This window comes from Dendropsophus ebraccatus, chromosome 14 (assembly GCF_027789765.1).
Source record: "Dendropsophus ebraccatus isolate aDenEbr1 chromosome 14, aDenEbr1.pat, whole genome shotgun sequence".
NCBI classification, from domain to species: domain Eukaryota; kingdom Metazoa; phylum Chordata; class Amphibia; order Anura; family Hylidae; genus Dendropsophus; species Dendropsophus ebraccatus.
The window spans coordinates 37651528-37672994 of record NC_091467.1 but is presented as its reverse complement, the minus strand read 5'-3'; the positions used below and the strand labels follow the sequence as shown (position 1 = coordinate 37672994).

Sequence of the window (21467 nt, the reverse complement as noted above, 5' to 3'; positions counted from 1 at the left end):
GGTGCTCTATCAGCTCTTGGTGAGTAGGGCTAACCCGGACAGAGCTCTTTTTTTTGACAAGTGGGAACGCGACTTGGGGGTTCCTTGGGACGGTCAGTCTCTCCAGAAAACCTGTGAACTTTCTCATGGCATCTCCATGGCCGCTAAGGCTAAGGAGAAAAACTACAAAATCCTTTCGCGGTGGTACTACTGCCCAGCCTCCTTACATACAATGTTCCCTGAGGTTTCTGACAGGTGTTGGCGATGCCTTACTGAGGCTGGTGACATGATGCATATCTGGTGGGCCTGTCCGGGCATCCGAGAATTCTGGGACAAGATCATTGTCATATATAATGCGTATTCTGGAAAGACTGTCGTCAACTCCCCACAACTGACCCTCCTCTCGCAGATCCCGGGTTCTCTCGCTGCAGTTAAAAAAGGAATTTTGAGACATTTTCTCACTGCAGCGAGGATGGTTATTCCCCGACATTGGAAAACACCCGTCGTACCTTCAATTGCGGAATGGCTTGGTGAGCTTCGGGAATTGGGCAGAATGGAAGAGTTGATAGCGGAGGCGCATGAGCAGTCTGACAAATTTGATAAGGTGTGGTATCCATGGCGCCTGTTCATGGACTCAGAGGACTTCCTTGCTCTCGCTTGTTAGTGGTGGGAAGTTCTAGATTCTGCAGACCCGTACTAGTGGCTTGGTATGGCTTTGGTGTCTGTCTCCCGTCTATCTCCTCACCTTTCTCCTGGTCTTTTCTCTTCCTCTCGTTTCTTTCCTTTCCCTTTCTTTCCTGAATTTTACATCACTATTAGTGTGATTAGCATTGGGTTTAAGCGGCGCTACTGTGTTGGTGGTGCTTATGTTTAGATATGTTAGCATTATGTTGCTTTTCTTCTGTTTTTCTTATATATTTGGAAAATGAGTGACACCACGCGACTTGCAGGTCGCTCTGTACCAATACTTGATGGCTTTGTATTTACTGTATGCTGAGTGGTTGTCAATAAAAATCAGATTACACTTAAAAAGTGCCTTCCTCATTGCAGAAAACAGCATGTCAGGACATTAAATGGGGTATTATGTGATTTTTAAGGCCATCTTTAGAGGTGCTGCAGGGGGATAGAACACTTACTTCCATGTTCCCCTACAGATTACAGCTGATCACTGTGGTCATAAACTTCAGCCTACAAAAAGGGATTGTAAAAAGCAGGCCATCAATCTTTGGACCCGGCACTCCAACGAGCAGTGCTCCCTTTTATTGTTTACCCAGCTGGTTCTTGTGTCTGGTAATGCAAGCTCAGTCCTTCACTAAGCACTGAAGGTGCAGTTGCCTCTCTGGTTTAATGACTGCTAGGTATCCCACTGACCAAGCATTAAAATCCCATGCTTTGCATAGGTGATCAGTGCTTAGGGCCTGGTGAACCACCTTAATGATATGGAGACAGATGGATAAACTGACCACCCATATTCCTGTATTAATAAAAATAGTAGTACTCTATGAAGAAAACTGTACCTTGTCTCTTTAGCATCTGGTAAGCATCCTTTATTTTATTCTCTTCTGGGAGGGCTACCGTCCAGCTGTATAACAGGCCTACAACTTTGCTCTTTACCTTCTCAGACACCCTGTCTCCCAGGTACTGTGAAGAAAACAAGCATTTTAGATATAATAATGCAAATAATATTCTTCTTTGCTGGGGTTTTGCAGTTGATGTCTCTTACGGCTAATGAAATTCCCCATATGAGTTAAAATATTTGAGTGTGAACAGGGACATGGTATTTTCCTTTTTGAGCCAAAGATGTGTGTGGTATGACCTGATTTCCTTGTGCAGTCCGACTGGCCATAATAGATGGTTAGGGGGAATCAGTCAGGGGACTCGGAGTGGTGTGAGTGGCCTCACAAGGGCTGGATCACGGGCATCATGAAAAATTGGAATATAGTAGACTTGACGGTGCTGAGGTTCCCAAAAGTTCTGCTGGTATAGCGGTGTTCTATAGTGCTGGCTCTTAGTTGATGCCCTAATAAACACAGTGTAACTAAAAAACTAAGAAATAGTGGAAATAGATATAACATTCAGAAAAGGGAGTGTCCCGCCGTCCGGAGCATGGCCGGGCATTTGTGGAGTCATTGTAAGGCTACTCTGAGGGTGGTTGTGACAAGGGGGTGAACATAGATGTAAATAGTAATAGATAGTGATGTGAAGGTGCCTAGTGGGATGGGTCTCCTGGCATAAAGGATTAATTGGATGAAATTTGTTCTGCCCCTTGACTCCTGTGTTGCGAGCTGTTTATGAAAGTATTAGAAAAATAGCTCGGTGAACTGATAATATTGCCAAGGTTGTTGACTTATGCTCGGTTCTTTTGTGCTGAAAAACTTTTAAATTCTAAGAAAAAAAAAAAACCCTCCCACCAAATAGTTAAGGTAGCTTTCCCTTAAAGGGGCTCTCCAGAGAAAAAATAAATAAAACTAGTGTCGGAAAGTTATGCAGATTTGTATATTAATTCTATTTAAAAATCTCAAGTATTCCATTACTTATCAGCTGCTGCATGTCCTGCAAGAAGTGGTATATTTTTCCAGTCTGACACATTGCTCTTTGCTGCCACCTCTGTTTGTGACAGGAACTGTCCAGAGCAGTTGAGGTTTTCTATGGGGATTTACTGCTCATACCACTTTTTAAAAGTAGTTTACACTTACTTTTGGGGAGACAACCTTAATCAGTTCGTTCAAGAAGCGAAATTTGCCAACTTCACTGTGAAATCGTCTTCCACAGTTCTTCATGCAGGCTTCCAAAACCTGAGAGAAGAAAATGGCATTCTACTATACATTACAACTTAAAGGGGTATTCCTATTTCAACTAACATGGGTCCTGTTGACAGCCGCTCTTTCAGCTGCACCATCACGTTTCCGTGTGATTGATTACCCGCTCAGCTAATAATTGATTGTGGCACCCCAATCACTGACCAGCTGAACAGCTGGGCCGTGACAGTGCAGCTAGAAGAGCTGGGTATGTGACATACCCGGATTTTAGCCGAAAATTACGTTCGGCAGCCCTCAGCATGATGCGGGAGTGAGGCATGAGGAAGGGTAAGTTTAATTTGTTTATTATTTTCCTGCACCCGTCTGCCTTCCTTTTTCATTTTCATAGGACTTCTCCTCTTTCCCTGCCATTGTTGACAGCTCATTGTCTTTGTTAATGGCCCCCACGGGGAAGGGGGCTATTCACTTACATAACACACATTACAAAGTTGTATAACTTTGTAATGTGTGTTATTTTGTGAATACATTTTTAGCGCCGCACTACCCCTTCAACATTTGTTATATTTTTACAAACTCTAGGTGCGCAAAAAATATATCCACAAATGACTGGGACTAGGCAGGGAATGGTACTCACTGTGAGGGCCTGTAGTGCTTCCCATTCTTGTGGTGATTGGATTTTATGAGCTAAGAGCCTGACTGCTATCTGTGGACTGAGAACAGAAGAGAAATGCAGATCACATTAGGAAACTGGAAAGCACAGCTATGGGGAAAAAACATGTTAAAGGGGTTATCCAGCGCTACAAAAACATGGCCACTTTTCCCCCTACTGTTGTCTCCAGTTCAGGTGTGCTTTGCAATTAAGCTCCATTTACTTCAATGGAACTGAGTTTCAAAACCCCACCCAAGCTGGAGACAAGAGAGGGGGAAAAGTGGCCATGTTTTTGTAGCGCTGGATAACCCCTTTAACAACCATTCACACATACAGGATCTGCAGCAGATATCAATGTAACTAAATGATGGAACACAGCATTAAGTCTGTTGCAGATCCTATTAAGGAGTTTCCCTGTCACAACATTCTAATAACCTATAGGTCATCAATATCATATTAGTGTGTTAGTGCTGGAGCCACCACTCATTTGAGTGATGGCTGCAGCATATATACAGTAAACAGAGTCAAAAGCTCACAGCTCTGCTACATTCATTGTGTAGTGGCCAAGCTGGGTTATTGCAGCTACTCCCATTGAAGTGAATGATTGCTGAGCTGTAGTAAAACAGCATGATTACTACAAAAAGTAGGTCTCTCTTTCTGGCCCTGTTTAGAAATGAGCAGACTTTTCGGGATTCCCGCTGTCTGCTCGCTCCGTGCAGTGGGTGGATGCCTCCTAAGGAACGTCTCACAAACCAGAAATCCGAAAAGTCGGCTCATCTCTAGCCCTGTTACCTAGCTCCCATCTTTCCAGAACATCATTTCCATTTCACTTACCCTTCAAGCTCCTTGTTGATTTGGTCACAGAAACTAATAATGTACTCCCAATCCTCCTGTCGATTACAGGGGTTTGTGGCTTTATCTGCAGTAAAAAGGAAAAATCTATTTAACACTTTCATTTCCAAAACAGTCATAGTTACAGATGAGCGAACCGGGTTCGGGTTCGAGTATATCCGAACCCGAACGTTCAGTATTTGATTAGCTGGGGCTGCTGAACTTGGATAAAGCGCTAAGGTTGTCTGGAAAACATGGATACAGCCAATGACTATATCCATGTTTTCCACATAGCCTTAGGGCTTTATCCAACTTCAGCAGCCACCGCTAATCACATGCCGAAAATTCGGGTTCAGATGGACTCGAGCATGCTCCAGGTTCGCTCTTCTCTAGTCCTAATCCATAGCAAACACGAGTCCTCTGACCCCATGACTGCCTACCGAGTTGGCTGAACTGTTGGAAAGACATCAGTAAAAGCATTCAGAGCACACCTTTGTTGTCTGGGTTTTATTTCCATAAAAAAGTCTTTATTCAGGTTGTGAATACTGATAAGGAGGAAGGGCCTATCATTCCCGGGGCCCTAGCACCGCTACACCTCAATGCAACAACCCAACAAGGAACAGCCTGTAGCCTAACCTGTGGCCCTTCCGCTGTTGCAAAACTACAAGTCCCATCAGGTTTGGACAGCCAAAGCTTTAGCTGCCTAGACATGATGGGAATTGTAGCTTTGCCACAGCTGGAGGGCCACATGTTTGACACCTGTGCAATAAAATGATGTAGCTCTGCTCATCCTAACCTATCAAAGCTGAAAGCCAGAAGCCTCAGTCTACTGATCTGGTGCTTAGTGAGACAAGTGAAATATTTCAGGATTTCTTTTATTTTTATTAAAACCTCCTTTGAGTAAAGACGTCATTTTCTGATGATACATCAGGGCCATTGTACTGGGTGCTCATAAATCAAAAAAGTAACAGATATTTTTATATGGGAATAGCTGGTAGATTTAGTTTGCCCCTATTGTATAGAGTCCATTACCTACAAAATGTAAATATATAGAAATGTAGAAAATGCAGTCAGCACGTTGAGGAAGATGCTAGACCCTACACTAGTCAGAGGTGTAAAAACTATTTTTTATATTCACACTGTGCATCACCAATTCTTTCAAATCAACTGGTGCCGAAAAGGGCCAGAGTTGTAATTTACTTCTATTAAAAAATCTCCAGTCTTCCAGTAGTTATCAGCTGCTGTATGTCCTGCAGGAAGTGGTGTTTTCTTTCCAGTCTGACACAGTGCTCTCTGCTGCCACCTCTGTCCACAACAAGATCTGCCAGATCAGTTGCAAATCCCCATAGAAAACCTCTCCTGCTTTGGACAGTTCCTGTCATGGAAAGAGATGTCAGCAGAGAGCAGTGTCAGACTGGAGAGAATACACCACTCCCTGCAGGACCTACAGTAGCTGTTAAGTACTGGAAGGCTGAGATTTTAAAATAAAAGTAAATTACAAATCTATACAACTTTGAAACCAGCTGATTTGAAAGAAGAGTTGTTTTATTTTTTGCAGGAATATCCCTTTAAAGGGAAATTATCAGCAGGTTATACAAATCTAACCTGCTGATTTGTCCCTATTGCACAGGAGACGTTGAGGAGGAAGGTATGTCTCTTACCTCTCTCCTCAGCGCCTGTCCGATAATGTTAGTCGTGCTGCCCACGGTCCGGTGAGACCGCTAGGAGCACTGCCTGGCCCCACAGCACTGATCCGCCCCCACCTGTCTGTTACTATCAGCTAGGGGTTAGTGCTGTAGTCTTATATGTCGTGATACATCCTCTTTTACAGCATATTGTTACTTTTAATTTGGTTACAAATCATATGTATCTGTATGTTCACCATGCGGGGTATGACAGGGGGATGGACACTGAACTGTATCCTTGTGTGACACCCTACCTGCAGATCAGTGGAACGCTCCTTTAAAGTGACTGTACCACCAGGCCCAGGCTGAAGCACTGGAGGCGGGCCGACCCACCCTTAGTAGGAGGAAACCCTAGCCCCTCTATGATAGGGTTCCATTGATTCTAATGGAGTCACGTCATGGAGGGGCTGTTGTTTCTTCTCACTGGGGGTGGGTTGGCCCGTCTCCAGTGCTTCTGCCTGGGGGTACAGTCACTTTAATTATCTATCATGTGCCATTATCAGGCATCCATGGATGACATGAGACAGGTAAGAGATGCAGATGACATAGCACCCAACGAAGCATGCTCAGGTAGCTCTTAAAGGGGCTATCCGGCACTACAAAAACATGGCCACTTTTCCCCCGTTCTTGTCTCCAGATTGGGTGGGGTTTGAAACTCAGTTCCATTGAAGTAAATGGTGCTTGATTGCAAAACACACCTGAACTGGAGACAAGAGTGGGGGAAAAGTGGCCATGTTTGTGTAGCGCCGGATAACCCCTTTAAATGTATGGACACCACCAATAACTGCCCTGGCACAATGCATTGTTCATCCTGCCTATCTGCGCTCACACACAACCATTACTCTACACATAATGCCAGCCTATGCGGTGCACACATACATGCAGGTGCCTCTAGGCGTTCTGGCCACCTGTGGACTGTGACACAGGGACAGGATGCTCTCTGCCCTGCACCTCTTAGGTGTCCCGCCCGGCAACACAGCTCCATCCCTATAACATAACGGGGCAGCACAGCGACTGTCACCAGTCTATGCACAGCTAGGTGGGGTGACAGCTGCTGACCCGGCGGCTATCGCTTTCTATCACTCACTCAGCCAGGACTCCAGGGTCTCCCCGTCACTGTCCGCCATGATGCCAGCGGAGACCCCGCCCCTTCAGTAGTCTCCTAGGAACCGTAAGAGCTCAAGTCTCGCGAGATTCCACTAGTTCCAGTAAGGGTTCGGGATCTCGTGAGAGGTTAGTGAAGATGGCGGCGCCCAGCTGCAGGCTGTTCGTGCAGCGGATAAAGGCCGGGTTACCGAGGTGGGTGTTGTATGTACAGTCATACTGTATAATGATGTAAGGGGCAGCATAGCACAGCAGCAGATATTGTCACCGCAATGATTATATGTACAGTAGGTGAGCAAGCTGTGTGGTCGGACAAGTCGCATGGAGTGAAGGACAGGAGGGAGAAAACAGTAGAGAACCTTGGCTCTCCAGCTGTTGCAAAACTACAACTCCCATCATGCCTGCACAGCCAAAGCTTTAGTCAGTCATATACACATTCACACTTTTTAGCAGAACAGTTGGATTTTTTTTAAAGTAAAAAGCGGAACTGTGTTTGTTGGGGGCGGGCAACAGCAACCTTAGGGGGTCCATAGCATCCTGAGGGGAGTACACAACAGGACTCAAAGCCTCCTGTATGTCTCCAGGTCCTGGGATGGTTCCTGAGCAGGGAGATACAGCTGCCCACGGCCCAGCAAGAAAAGGCTTAAAGGAGAAGTCCAGTGAAAAATTTAATTGAAGTATTGTATTGCCCCCCCAAAAGTTGTAAGAATCCCCAACATACACTTATTACAGGAAATGCTTATAAAGTGTTTTTTTTTTGTCCCTGCACTTACTACTACATCAAGACTTCACTTCCTGGATAACATGGTGATGTCATGGGCTGTGGCTGCTGGAGAGGATGGCAGGGGGACACTGAGGGACACAGAGTACTGTAGGGACACTGAGCATCCCTCTGCCATCATCCTCTCCAGCAGCCACAGCCTGCACAGCTCTGGGAGTCGGGTCGTGACATCACCATTTTATCCAGGAAGTGACAAGAAAAAAGCACTTTATAAGCATTTCCTGTAATAAGTGTATATTGGTGATTTGTATAACTTTTGGGATACAATACTTTAATAAAAATTTTCGCTGGACTTCTCCTTTAACCCCTTAGGGACCAAGCCTATTTGAGCCTTAATGACCAGGCTCATTTTTCAAAATCTGACCTGTCTCACTTTATGCGCTTATAGCTCAGTGATGCTTTAACATATGCTAGCGATTCTGAGATTGTGTTTTTTTTGTAACATATGGTACTTTATATTAGTGGTAAAATTTGGTCACTATCTTTTGTGTTTTTTGTGAAAAACATAAAAATATCATGAAAAATTTTAAAAATGTGCACTTTACAAACTTTGAAAGTCTCTGCTTCTAAGAAAAGAAAGTCGTATCACATAAATTAGTTACTAGGTCACATTACCAATATGTCCTCTTTATTCTGGCATAATTTCGTAAACATATTTTACTATTCTTGGGTGTTACGGGGCTTAGAAATGTATCAGCAAATTACCAATTTTTCATGAAATTTCCAAAACTAATTTTTTTTAGGGACCAGTTCTTTTTTGAAGTGTGTTTAGGAGGCTTGTATACTTGAAACCCCCATAAATGACCCCATTTTGGAAACTAGACACCTTAAAGAATTAATCTAGGGGTATAATGAGCATTTTAACCCTACAGGGGCTGGAGGAAAGTATTCACAATTAGGCCGGAAAAAAATGGAAAATAGAAATTTTCAAATAATATGTTCGTTCAGATTAAAGTATCTCATTTTCACAAGCAACAGGAGAGAAAAAGCACCCCAAAATTTGTAACGCAGGTTCTCCTGAGTACACTGGTACCCCATATGGGGGCGTAAACCACTGTATGGGCACACAGCGCGGCTCAGAAGGGAAGGAGCGCCAATTAGCATTTTCAGTGCAGATTTTGCTGTACAAGTTTTCAGGTGCCAGGTGCGTTTACAGAGCCCCTGTAGTGCCAGGGAAGTGAACCCCCCCCCCCCCCCCCCAAAAAAAAGTCAGCCCATTTTGGAACGATAACCCCTCAAAGAATACATCTTGGGGTGTGGTGAGCATTTTGACCCCACAGGTATTAGAGGAAAGTTTTTAAAATTAGACAGTAAAAATGAAAAACTAGAATTTTTCCAATAATATGTATGTTTAGTTTGAAATTTCTCAATTTCACAAGGAACAGGAGAGAAAAGGCACCCCAAAATCTGTAACACAGGTTCTTCCGAGTACAACGGTACCCCATATGTGGGCATAAACCACTGTATGGGCACACAGAGGGGCTCAGAAGGAAGGGAGCGCCAATTAGCATTTTCAGTGCAGATTTTGCTGTAGAAGTTTCTGAGCGCCAGGTGCGGTTGCAGAGCCCCTGTAGTGTCAGCAGAGTGAAACCCCCCAAAAGTCACCCCATTTTGGAAAGTGCACCCCTCAAAGAATACATCTTGGTGTGTGGTGAGCATTTTGACCCCACAGGTATTAGAGGAAAGTATTCAAAATTAGACAGTAAAAATGAAAAACTAGAATTTTTCCAATAAAATGTTTCTTTAGTTTGAAATTTCTCAACTTCACAAGGAAAGGGAGAGAGAAAGCACCCCAAAATCTGTAACGCAGGTTCTCCTTAGTACAACGGTACCCCATATGTGAGCATAAACCACTGTATGGGCACACAGCAGGGCTCAGAAGGGAAGGAGCGCCAATTAGCATTTGCAGTACAGATTTTTCTGAAGAAGTTTCCGAGCGCCAGGTGTGTTTGCATTGCCCCTGTAGTGTCCGCAGAAGAGAAACCCCCCAAAAGTCACCCCATTTTGGAAAGGGCACCCCTCAAAGACGTCAATCTTGGGTGCAGTGAGCATTTTTACCCCACAGGTATTAGAGGAAAGGATTCAAAATTAGAAAGTAAAAATTAAAAAAATATTTTTTTTTCAATAATATGTTTGTTTAGTTTGAAATTTCTCAATTTCACGAGAAACAGGAGAGAAAATGCACTGCAAAATTTGTAAAGCATGTTCTCCTGAGTACAACTGTACCCCATAGGTGGGCATAAACCATTGTATGGACACGCAGCAGGGCTTAGAAGGGAAGGAGCGTCATTTTGCTGGTGCAAAACCGCAGCTAGTATCGGTTATTAGAATAGCGCAGGTGGTAAAAAATTTTTTTTTAAATGAGATTACAGGTAATCTGGGGTGGTGACGGGCAACCTGGGAGTGTTTACTTGCTATCTGGGGTGTTTATGGGCAATCTGGGATGGTACGAGCAGTCTGTGGCAATCTGGGGGTGTTTATGGGCAATCTGGGGGTGTTTATGGGCAATCTGGGGGTGTTTACTGGCTATCTGGGGGTGTTTACTGGCTATCTGGGGGTGTTTACCGGCTATCTGGGGGTGTTTACTGGCTATATGGGGTGGTAACGGACAATCTGGGGGTGTTTACCGGCTATCTGGGGTGGTGACGGGCAATCTGGGGGGGGTCACAGGCAAACTAGGGTGGTGATGGGCAATCTGGGGGAGGAGTGACAGGCATTCTGGGGTGGTTACGGGCAATCTGGGGTGGTTACGGGCAATCTGTGGTAATCTGTAGTGGTTATGGGTAGCCTGTGGCAATCTGGGGTGGTTACAGGCAATCTGGGGGTGTTTACTGGCTATCTGGGGTGGTTACGGGTAATCTGAGCAGTTACAGGTAAACTGGAGTGGTTATGAATAATCTGGGGTGGTTACAGGTAATCTGGGGTGGTTACAGGTAATGCGAGGTGGTTACAGGTAATCCGGGGCACTTGACTTTTTATCCTGTTACCAATGATTTTTGGTGACGGGACAAAAAGTGCCGGAAGCATTTGGAACAAGTGATCAGTGGTATATAGTATATACCGCTGATCACTTGTGCCAGGACCACATCGGCTAGTCCCTGATCATTGCCCCATGCTCTCCGCCACCTCTGGTGGTGGAGAGAATGAGAGTTTAATCTTTTTTTAATGGTACAAACACACTTGTCGTATCCGCAGCGAGTTTCTGGCTGCGTATTTGCAGTGAGACTCGCTGAGGATCCCGGCCATGTGTACTCCATGGCAGACAAACTCGCAGCAGGGATGTACATCCCTGCTGCGACTTTGTCTGCCATTGAGTACACAGGGCCAGGATTCATCTCCTCTCACTGTGGTTTAACGGTGAGAGGAGATGAAAGCATGCAGTGCCCGTTACCGGTGGCCCGCCGTTATACTGGTAATAACGGCGATCGTCGGTGCGGGGACTGGCCGGGACTGAGCCCAAACTCTGCCCCAACCCCTCAGCTACCTCCGGTAGCTGAGAGGAGGGGGCTGCGGGCATTGCCGGCGCTGCGGCACTATTCTGCACCATCGCCATAAAGAGCTGATGGCAGCAGAATAGAGCCCATTAGTGATCGCCGTAAAAATCCGTATCGGCGGTCACTAATAACATAATACATGTATTCTCTGGATCACTACGGTTACGGCGATACCACATTTGTATAGGTTTTTTTTAACTATTACCGCTTTGGAGCAATAGTTCTATCTTCCTAGCAAAAACCCACAAAACCGTCGCCACATTGCAAGATCCATAGCGTTCTTATCTTTTGCGCGACATAGCTGGTTTTGGGCTTATTTTTTGCGGGAAGATCTGTAGTTTCTATTGATACCAAGTTTTATATGTATATGACTTTTTGATCTCTTTTATGGCATATTTTCTAAAGCAGATTGATAAAATACAGCTATTCTGGTACTGTTTTTTTTTATTTATTTTTTTACAGCGTGTGTCGTGCGATATAATTATTGATATCGTTTTATAGATTGGGTCGTTACGGACGTAGCGATACCAAATATGTATAGGATTTGTGTTTTTGATCACTTTTATGTAATGTTTTATAGTGTATGGGGAATGTAATGCATTTTTATTATGGGGGAGGGGGGGCTGGGGGGATTGTGTTTGGTGCACATTTTTAAACTTTTTTACACTAGTGTACATTACTGTACACTAGTGTAACACTTAGATCACAGTATACAATACACTGTACTGCTTCTGCAGTACAGTGTATTGTGTCATGTGACCATCCTGCTGACAGGCAGTAGCACAGCCACCCCTGTCAGCAGGATGGCTTATCCATGGTAAGCCCGGGGGCCTTCATTAGGCCCCCGGAGTTACCATGGAGACGTCGGAGGGACCGGACGCCGCCGCGGGACCTCCGATCGCGTAAGTGGACCTGCGGCGCCGTCCGGTACACACCGGAACCCGTTAGATGCCGCTGTCATGCTTTGACAGCGGCATTTAACAGGTTAAACTGCCCGGAGCGGAGAATCCTCCGCTCCGGGCAGTTACAGGAGGGGGTCAGCTGTCACACTGACCGCTGATCCCCCGTCCTGCTGCCGCCGCCGGGTGGTAATTTATTCCGATGCGCCCGCCGTTAAAAGGCGTACGCATCGGAATAAAGCCCAATAGTGGCCGCCGTGAAAAGGCAGCATGGCGGTCACTAAGGGGTTAAAGTGTATGTACCATCAGGCCCAGGCTGATTCTAATGTAGCTGCGTCATAGATGGGCCCTCCCACCAGGGGTGGGTTGGCCCGCCTCCAGTGCTTCAGCCCAGGTCTGATGGTACATTCACTTTAAGTGGCTTTATTCTATCTTTGCCGGATTGGGTACAGTGCACACCGCCTGGTGGGCGGCACTGCACCCAGTCAAGTGACTTTACCCCTTTTTCGCTGTGCTTATCGGTAACAAAATTTTGTGGGGATGCCAGTGCCACCCTAGTGGCAAATACGGCCCCGCTGGTCTCTAACAGAAACCTCATACTATACGCTCTTATGCCAGCCTGTGTCTGGTTCAGGTGTATGATAGTATTTTGTGCCCAGAAAGCGAAACCTGGAATACAGTACTTTTCTTATGAGGCTGAAGTTGGTTTCTTATTCGGCCAGTTTCTTATTCGGGGCTGAAGTTGGTTTCTTATTCGGCAGTTTCTTATTCAGAGGATTTTTCTTTTTCCTGTTTTAGCTATTATTCTTACAGAAAATGTATAATATTCATACCCTACCGTAAGTGAGGGGCCCTGAAGGGACCGGTGATAAAAATGGCCAAAAGGACCCAAGGTTGGCATAAAAATGGGCATCAAAGTTAAAACACTAAATTCTGATTTAAAAATAAAATTGACTTTGGGCCACTGATCTCACACTGATATTACACAGAGAGGGATGCCCTGCATCACATCCAAGAGAGTCCAGCCTGGCCTAAAGGGGTTCTGGGTATAAAAACTGGCATCAAAGTGGGCACATAGGCTTTTTCATGATTTGAATAAGTAACAGCTGTTTTCAAAGGGTTAAATGTGTTCGGGCCACTGATCCCTCTCTGTGTGGTATCAGAGTGAGATGCCCCGCATCACATCCAAGAGAGTCCAGCCTGGCCCAAAGTGGTTCTGGGTATGAAAACTGGCAAAGTGGGCACATAGGCATTTTTTCCTAATTTGAACAAGTAACAGGTGTTTTCAAAGGGTTAAACGAGTTTGGGCCACTAATCTCAAACTGCCTACACACAGAGAGGGATGCCCTGCATCACATCCAAGAGAGTCCAGCCTGGAACAAAGTGGTTCTGGGTATAGACTGGCATCAAAGTGAGCAGATAGGCATTTTTCATGATTTGAATAAGTAACAGCTGTTTTCAAAGGGTTAAATGAGTTTGGGCCACTGATCTCACACTGATACACAGAGAGTGGCTCCAGTTTTTATAATGGTCTGTATGTACAATGGAGCAAATGCCAAACTGCACCACAACGGCATCGAGGATGAAGATAAGAGACATCCCTTCATCCATGGCGTCTCCGCTGCAATAGGGACATATCAGCGGGTTAGATTACTCCCACCTCCAGGTAGTTCCCCTTTAAGGCCAGTTCACATGGAGTAAAATCGGTGGAATTTGGCAACGGAACTCTCCGCCTGCCTCTGTGACATACAGTCTGTCTATGGGAGGGATCGCACGCCTCCGTTTTCCACGTCTCTCCACTCGAGACGAGACTACATAGACAGACTGTATGTCACAGAGGCAGGCGGAGAGTTCCGTTGCCAAATTCCACCGATTTTACTCCGTGTGAACTGGCCTTAAAGGGGAACTACTTGGAGGTGGGAGTAATCTAACCCGCTGATATGTCCCTATTGCAGCGGAGACGCCATGGATGAAGGGATGTCTCTTATCTTCATCCTCGATGCCGTTGTGGTGCAGTTTGGCATTTGCTCCATTGTACATACAGACCATTATAAAAACTGGAGCCACTCTCTGTGTATTATCAGTGTGAGATCAGTGGCCCAAACTCATTTAACCCTTTGAAAACACCTGTTACTTATTCAAATTAGGAAAAAATGCCTACGTGCCCACTTTGATGCCAGTTTTTATACCCACAACCACTTTGGGCCAGGCTGGACTCTCTTGGATGTGATGCAGGGCATCCCTCTCTGTGTAATATCAGTGTGAGATCAGTGGCCCAAAGTCAATTTTATTTTTAAATCAGAATTTAGTGTTTTAACTTTGATGCCCATTTTTATGCCAACCTTGGGTCCTTTTGGCCATTTTTATCACCGGTCCACTCAGGGTCCCTCACTTATGTTAGGGTATGAATATTATACATTTTCTGTAAGAATAATAGCTAAAATAGGAAAAAGAAAAATCCTCTGAATAAGAAACTGCCGAATAAGAAACCAACTTCAGCCCCGAATAAGAAACTGGCCGAATAAGAAATCAACTCCAGCCTCGTACTTTTCTTGTAATTTGTTAATTTTTAATGAATGCTGTTTATAGTCTAATTCAGGTACGATGGAGCAGGTACAACCCTCAGTACTTGGACCCTGTCCCAGATAAGGAGAAGTACAGCCTTCCTATTGAAGAGCTCAGTAAAGAAGATAGGGAGGAATGGGAACTTAAGGTTGTCAGGCCAATCAAGGCATGTCCACCTGGACTGAGCAGCTCTGTCTTCACTGACCCAGCAATAAGGTATTTATCAGTAACATTTTCAGTGCCTTACAATAAATGACGTATGTGCTTTACCAACACAAAAGGCTCTAGTACATAGAGCATGGGTCTGCAAACAATTAGGTCTGCATAGGATCTGTCCTTTACTGAGATTTCATACCTGCATAGGAAATAAGTTACAGTTCTGCATCAAATTCTATTACCTATTTAGGTTCAGTGTCGCTGTGATATTATGTAAGAGATGACATTTTCTACTCACATACACCAGGTAGCAGCACGTAAGTCAATCATAGTGATGGAATTCAGAACAAGTTATCTGATTTAATTCCCACAGTGTTGATGGTAACCCAAACTGGGTAAACTTTCATTACATAGTCCTCCTGTAAATGACTTTTGCATGGATATTCAGAGGCCATTCTCTGTTCTCCCATTTTATTACTGTCACTAACAACACCTTGACAGTCATTTGGCTGTGAAGTTAGGTATACACCAAAAGTGCCCAACCAAAAGCTATCACCCACCATCTTCCCATACACATGAACACGACAAAGAAACATTTATTTGTTCTGAATGAAGAGAGAAGTGGTATGCCCCCACCATCTCAGGCAGCCACTTATGTCTCTGGGACATTGAGCAGCTGAAATCTAACATCACCTGTTTAGAGAGTGTACTTAAGTGTATGGGGACCTTGATAGGGAATGTACAGAAATCCCTCATACAGTCCTGTGCCAGGTATAGTATGATGGAACAGATGAATCCCGGCACTCACAAAATAGATTATGCTTATTTTATTCAAGTGGTTCAAGCAGGCAGGTTGAGAGCTGAGAAAGGCCTTAGGCCAAAACACGTCCTCCCATGTACCTGCTTGAACCACATCTATAAAATAAGCATAATCTATTTTGTGAGTGTCAGGATTCATCTCTTCTATTGCCTTGGATTTCTTTCTACCACGAGCACCACTGACTGGACAGAGTGCCATCTTCTGCCGCAGGTATAGTATGATGGACCTGAAGAAAACTTCTGTTAGCTAATAAAGTATTATTTAGTATCTGAACCCCCCGATCCATGCTGTCTTGGTGTCTCTGCTAAGTACATGTGGCTTGAGGGAACAGCACCTGCTTACTACAATCCCTCTTGCCCATTCTGGTGCCATTGCAGTGGCAGAATAGGCAGTCACAGAGAATCCAATTTCTATTCCTAACTATCTGAATTTCAAGTAACTGCATTGGAGAATGGCTTGTACAGCAGTTCTCTAACATTGAATTCACTTATTGGGCTGCAGTTTGATATATTTTCTTATAAATTGTCCTGCTTATTCTGATTTTCACCAACAGGATATCTTACCTTACTTTCTGTGTTGTTGTTAACAGCAAATTCACAAACATGATGATGAAGGGCGGTGATAAGATTCTGTCACGACATATCATGAACAAGGTTAGTACTAGTGTGTGGGGGGGACAGTCTTGGGGTATGTTCACAGTACTGAATACGCGCATCACAAGTACCACAGCGGGGTGAACACTCCTCAATGGCGGTCCCTGCTGCCTCTCTCCCGCTGCAGTAAATGATCAGGTTCGGCGGGAGATAGGCAGCGGGGACGACGATAGAGGAGCATTTACCTCGCTGCACACAGGGGGGGAATGTCTGCACTACAGGGCTCCTGTCAGGGCAGTGGAAGGTTGGGGGGGGGGGGGAGGTTGCACGGTAGCTAAAGCACACAAAAGGCTCCGGTTATTTTCACCATATAATTTTTACATATACTGCACACCCCCCAGCCCCCACCAGACACACTTTTTTTTTGAGAAATTAAAGACTGCCTGAACTAGTAAATTGAGGGAAATGACACTGTTTGTGCAGTCCCCATAATTAGTGTACATTACGATCTTTTCTAACTTTGCTTAGCAAATAAATTGTAAACAATAGGCAATCAAGGACTCCAAAAACAAGAATATAGAAAAAAAACGACACACCAAAAATATATACCCTAACCCATAAAAACTGTTAAAAATACCCTCATGCTGGGTTTGCTTGAAGTAGCAACAACCTAAACCCTGTCCATGCTATATACTAAGGCTGCCCAAGCACAGATGTATGGTCAGTACAATAAAAAAACCTCCTTCTAGCAGCCAAGTCAAAAAGGGCAAATGCAAAAAAGAAAAAAAGTACACCTACTCAAATGTATTATTGTAAACAGTAACGAAACTAGACACAAATCATCAAAGTACAGTGCGTAACAGAGAAGTCACCAAGGTAATGATGGCAGGGGCTCACAGGACGGCGTACACAGACCCCCCCACGTGTTCTGTCCATTCGGGACTTCCTAAGTTTTGATAAACTTGTTTGTTTGTTTTTTTAAATAAAAGGTACACTTTAAGGCTACCAAGTGTTTTGCAATATACTATCTATAGTCCAAATAGCCAAGTAATGGAAAAGGTAGTATGAATCTCAGGAGCTGCCTCTTCATTCTGAATTTGATAACCCTTTAACGGGAAAGAGCTAATAAAGTACTACTAAATAGAATGTGCAACTGGAACTATTGTAGTACTATTATCTCATATGTCTTTTTTTTTTCTACTTTATTTGTCTCAGACATTGGAGAAGATAAAGAGAATACAATTAGAGAAATATTACAAGGCCAACCCTGCAGAGAGGGAGAACATTGTATGCAACCCCTATGTCATATTTCATGAGGCAATGGACCGATGCACACCTGTTATTGGCCTCACAAGTATCCTGAAGGGAGGAAAATCATATCAGGTATCTCAAAAATATCCTCCTCCCCTGGTTAATATATATATATATATATATTTTTAATATATTTTATTTTATTATATTCTTTGGTTTTTGTACAGGTCCCTGTTCCTTTAACAGACAAGAAACGTAGATTTATGGCAATGAAGTGGATAATCACTGAAGGCCGAGAGAAGAAAGCTCGTCGCACCGTTATGTATGACAGGCTTGCAGATATACTTCTAGAGGCCTTTCATGGCCAGGGGAATATTATAAAGAAAAAGCATGATCTCCATAAAATGGCTGAGGCAAATCGGGCCTTTGCTCACTTCCGATGGTGGTAGATGTGGTACCTGTAGTGGTATCACACAGCAAAGTTCGGACAACGCAGAGAAGAGCTTTGTGTATATAAATCATAACTTTCTCCTGCATCAAAGCGCATTGTGTAAATATGTTTCCTTTAATAAACAGGAGTGTTTGTATTTATAAGTCATTGATTCCAGAGGTAGTCATTTCTTGTGTTGCTCATTTTGACATCTAGTCTATCTGAAAGGTATTTTCCTATTTCAGCCTCAGTATAGAATAGTGGGGTCACATTACATAGGTTGTTTTCTGAAGGCATATACATTTCCTTCTGCTGCAAGAGAATTGATCAGTCAACAAGGGCACAATTGCCCCCTGCACAATTCCCCTTAGGGGGCATTTAAAGGATTCATAAATACGGATGATGTGCTACGGATCAGAATTCAGAGTTCCGTATTTACAGGACCATGCTTGAAAAGTGTGAATGTGTCCTCAGGAGGCAAACCCACTGTTGCTGTAACATTTATGGGCTGTCTGTGATTGCACAACACCAGTAACAGTTTTTTTGAAACAGGTTAAAAGCACCTCCCTGAGGGTTTTCTGTTCCTACTAGGAATAGGGGTCCTAGTGGCTTCTGTTTAAAGGAATATTAACAGCAGATTAGAAGACTCTGACTTGCTGTTATATTTCCATAGTGCACAGGAAGCTGAAAATAAAGGTAGTTTTTATACCTTGATCCTTAGCACCATTTTTGCTAAATCTTCACTTTAGTCCCAGGGGAGGGTAGTGGAGTTCAAAGGGGGGTCACTATTGCCGAGCGGTAATCCCTACTTCTGGCTGGGTCTTAGTGCCACAATGACACTGATCCCGGCTCAGCACTCCATTGCTCAGGGCTCCAGCAGCACATAGTAATGGAGCAATGATCTCATTGATCAATGCAGTCCCAGAGGGACTTCAAATTACAGTGTAAAACATAAACCGTTTTTCTGTCCCTCCTCCCCGTTGTCCTCATCATTAGGAATGCTCCAGGCAGATTGCCTTCTTTTCCACACCTGTTTAGCCCAGCACATGGGCTGGATCATTAAGGCACCTGTGCAAATGTTCAGCATGGGAGAAAATGTTCCAGTGGCATTCCTAATGATGAAGAGGGTGGCAAGGAGGGACAGAGGGGTGTTGCAAATTAGGACACAGATACTCCCGTAGGGCACGGGGTTTTAATTTTAAGAGTTGTTTTTTGGACAATAACTGCATCACCTGCCGAACGGACCACAGAACAGATCTTGGATTAAAAGCAGCTATCCAAAGGTACATGTGGTTTGGGGGGGTCAGATTGTGGGTACAGAGTCGCTTTAAGTACTGGAAGACTACTGATTTTTAAATAGAAGTACATTTACTAATCTATGGCACTTGTTGGGACCAGCTGATTTGAAAGAAAAAATGTTAGTGACCTACCCCTTATATATAATATAAAATCCCTTCCCATAATGTTTAAATCACTCCCCTATTCCAATTTTTTTTAAATATAATTTAAAAAAATAAGCATATTTGGTATCGCTGTGTGCATAATCGCCCAAACTATTAAATTATTGAACTGATCTTCCACAGTAAATGGTATAAGCGCAAAAAAAGCTACGTGAAAAATTGCTGATTTTTGGTTACATTAAATCCCCAAAAATTGTAATAAAAGCGATCAAAAAGTTGCATAAACACAAGGAATCTACTGATGAAAAGTACATGGTGCAAAAGATGACACCTCACACAGCCCTATAGACCAAAGAATAAAGGTTGGTAACAGAGCAAATTTAAGAACATTTAGGACTTTAAAAAAAAAAAAAAGATTTTCATTTTTTTAAAAAGCCATAAAATAAAGTATATAAGTTGCCTATTATAATCGTACTGACTTGAGGAACATATTATGTCAGCTTTACCATAGGGCAAACAGCATAAACACAAAAAAAAAGGGGGGGGCAGAGCTAGCCACTGATGTGAGAGGACGTGTGCAGGCTGAGCTCCCGCTCCACACAGCTCCTTTATAGACCCCAGGCTCCCTAAACACCGTTGAGCCAATGCACAAAAGGTCCAGGAAGACCCCCAGACACCCCTCGCCCGTTGGGGACACCGACCGGACTCCTCAGACGCTGGACCGCTACTTTACCAGAGGCGCCGCTCCGGTTCCGGTTTGCACGGCCGCATCCGCCTTCTCCCGCCGGATGCCTCAAGACTCTCCTGCAGCACACAGGTCCCGCAGTCTTCCCCCTCGTGGGTGGCGGGTCCCTCCGGTGGTGTTGGAGGGGGACAGCGGGACTCCCTCAGCCGGTGACGGGCCTGTGGCGCAGTCAGCACCTGGAGCGGCGCCATCTTGGGAGGTGGCAGACGGAGGGCAGCTGCATCAGCCCCAGGCCTCCACTCCTCCTGCACCGGACCCGAGTGAGTCTGAGCCCCTGGGCTCTCCCCCTGACAGTGTCTGTGCCCACCTAACCCAGATATACACAGGGGACAGTGGCACACTAGAGGGCTGTGGACGCTCAGGAGATATACAAGGGCCCCTACATCTCAAAATGGCGGCCGTACCTAAAGCTAATAAGGTGGACAAGACCAAGATGGGGGAGCACAAGGGCCCTCAACTGTTAAATCCTCCTGCCAAACTAACAAGAATCACCCTACACAGAGTCAATCTCCTCCTTATCATACTGAATCTGACTCAGACGCTTCCACAACCAGTGCTACCTCACAGCGCAGCATTAGGAAGCTTTTGTCACAGCTTCCCACAAATCATGATCTCCAATCTTTGCTTGCTGAGGTTAAAGAGACTTTTAGAGCTGAGATTGCTGAAGTCAAAAAGGATTTGCAGGGCATTACCACCCGGGTTGACTCCTTGGAAGATGAGCATGATGTTACACGTGTTTATATAGGCACCCTACAGTCTGCCATTTCCACCCAAAATGCCGCCATGGATGATATGCAGCGACATATCGAAGACCTGGACAATAGGGGGCGTCGCAATAATATCAGAGTGAGAGGGCTCCCGGAGGCAACTCATGATGATGATCTTGTTGCCACATTAGAGGGTATGTTCAATATGCTACTGGGCGAACCGACTACCCACAAGATCAAATTCGACAGAGCTCATAGAGCCCTAAAGCCTCGCCCCACCTCGGGGGCCCCCAGGGATGTAATCTGTTGCCTGCACAATCACACAGTGAAAGAAGCTATCATGGCAAAGGCACGTGCCATTCGGGACTTTGAGTTTGACGGGGTTCATGTTCAGCTCTTCCCAGATCTTTCTTGGATCACCCTACAAAAGAGGCGCCTATTACGACCGCTGCTTGCTCTACTGAGAGACCATGATGCCACGTACCGCTGGAACTTTCCATTTGCCCTCTCTGCTCGTAGGGACGGACGCTCATCGGTCCTGAGGTCCCTCTCTGACCTGGATAAGTTCTGTGAGACCCTGGATATACCTGTCCCAAAGATCACAGATTGGATACTGGCG

At 44.7% G+C, this 21467-nt stretch overlaps 2 protein-coding genes across 2 annotated transcripts in view; one reads left to right on the top strand and one right to left on the bottom strand.

Annotated features, from left to right (window-relative positions):
* Positions 1–7073, bottom strand: part of GGA3 (golgi associated, gamma adaptin ear containing, ARF binding protein 3) — a 37373-nt gene extending 30300 nt beyond the window's left edge. Inside the window, exons 1-5 of the mRNA XM_069952658.1 lie at positions 6991–7073; positions 4222–4306; positions 3373–3448; positions 2676–2774; positions 1497–1620 (exon numbers count right to left, since the gene is read on the bottom strand). Of these exons, the coding sequence (XP_069808759.1) occupies positions 1497–1620; positions 2676–2774; positions 3373–3448; positions 4222–4306; positions 6991–7030 (424 nt within the window). The 5' untranslated portion in view covers positions 7031–7073. The remainder of the gene's footprint in view (positions 1–1496; positions 1621–2675; positions 2775–3372; positions 3449–4221; positions 4307–6990) is intronic.
* A 46-nt stretch (positions 7074–7119) lies between these two features.
* Positions 7120–18164, top strand: MRPS7 (mitochondrial ribosomal protein S7). Its single transcript, XM_069952691.1, has 5 exons — positions 7120–7202; positions 14771–14962; positions 16312–16375; positions 17531–17698; positions 17794–18164. The coding sequence occupies exons 1-5, from the start codon at positions 7147–7149 to the stop codon at positions 18013–18015; spliced, it is 702 nt and encodes a 233-aa protein (XP_069808792.1). The 5' UTR covers positions 7120–7146; the 3' UTR covers positions 18016–18164.
* The last annotated feature ends 3303 nt before the right edge of the window (positions 18165–21467 follow it).

Bases quoted from the DNA above. Each gene is read 5' to 3' on its own strand.
- MRPS7 (XM_069952691.1), top strand. From the start codon at position 7,147: ATGGCGGCGCCCAGCTGCAGGCTGTTCGTGCAGCGGATAAAGGCCGGG. The intron at 14,963-16,311 runs GTATTTATCAGT...TGTTGTTAACAG, and splicing joins TTCACTGACCCAGCAATAAG to CAAATTCACAAACATGATGA. The intron at 17,699-17,793 runs GTATCTCAAAAA...GTTTTTGTACAG, and splicing joins AGGGAGGAAAATCATATCAG to GTCCCTGTTCCTTTAACAGA.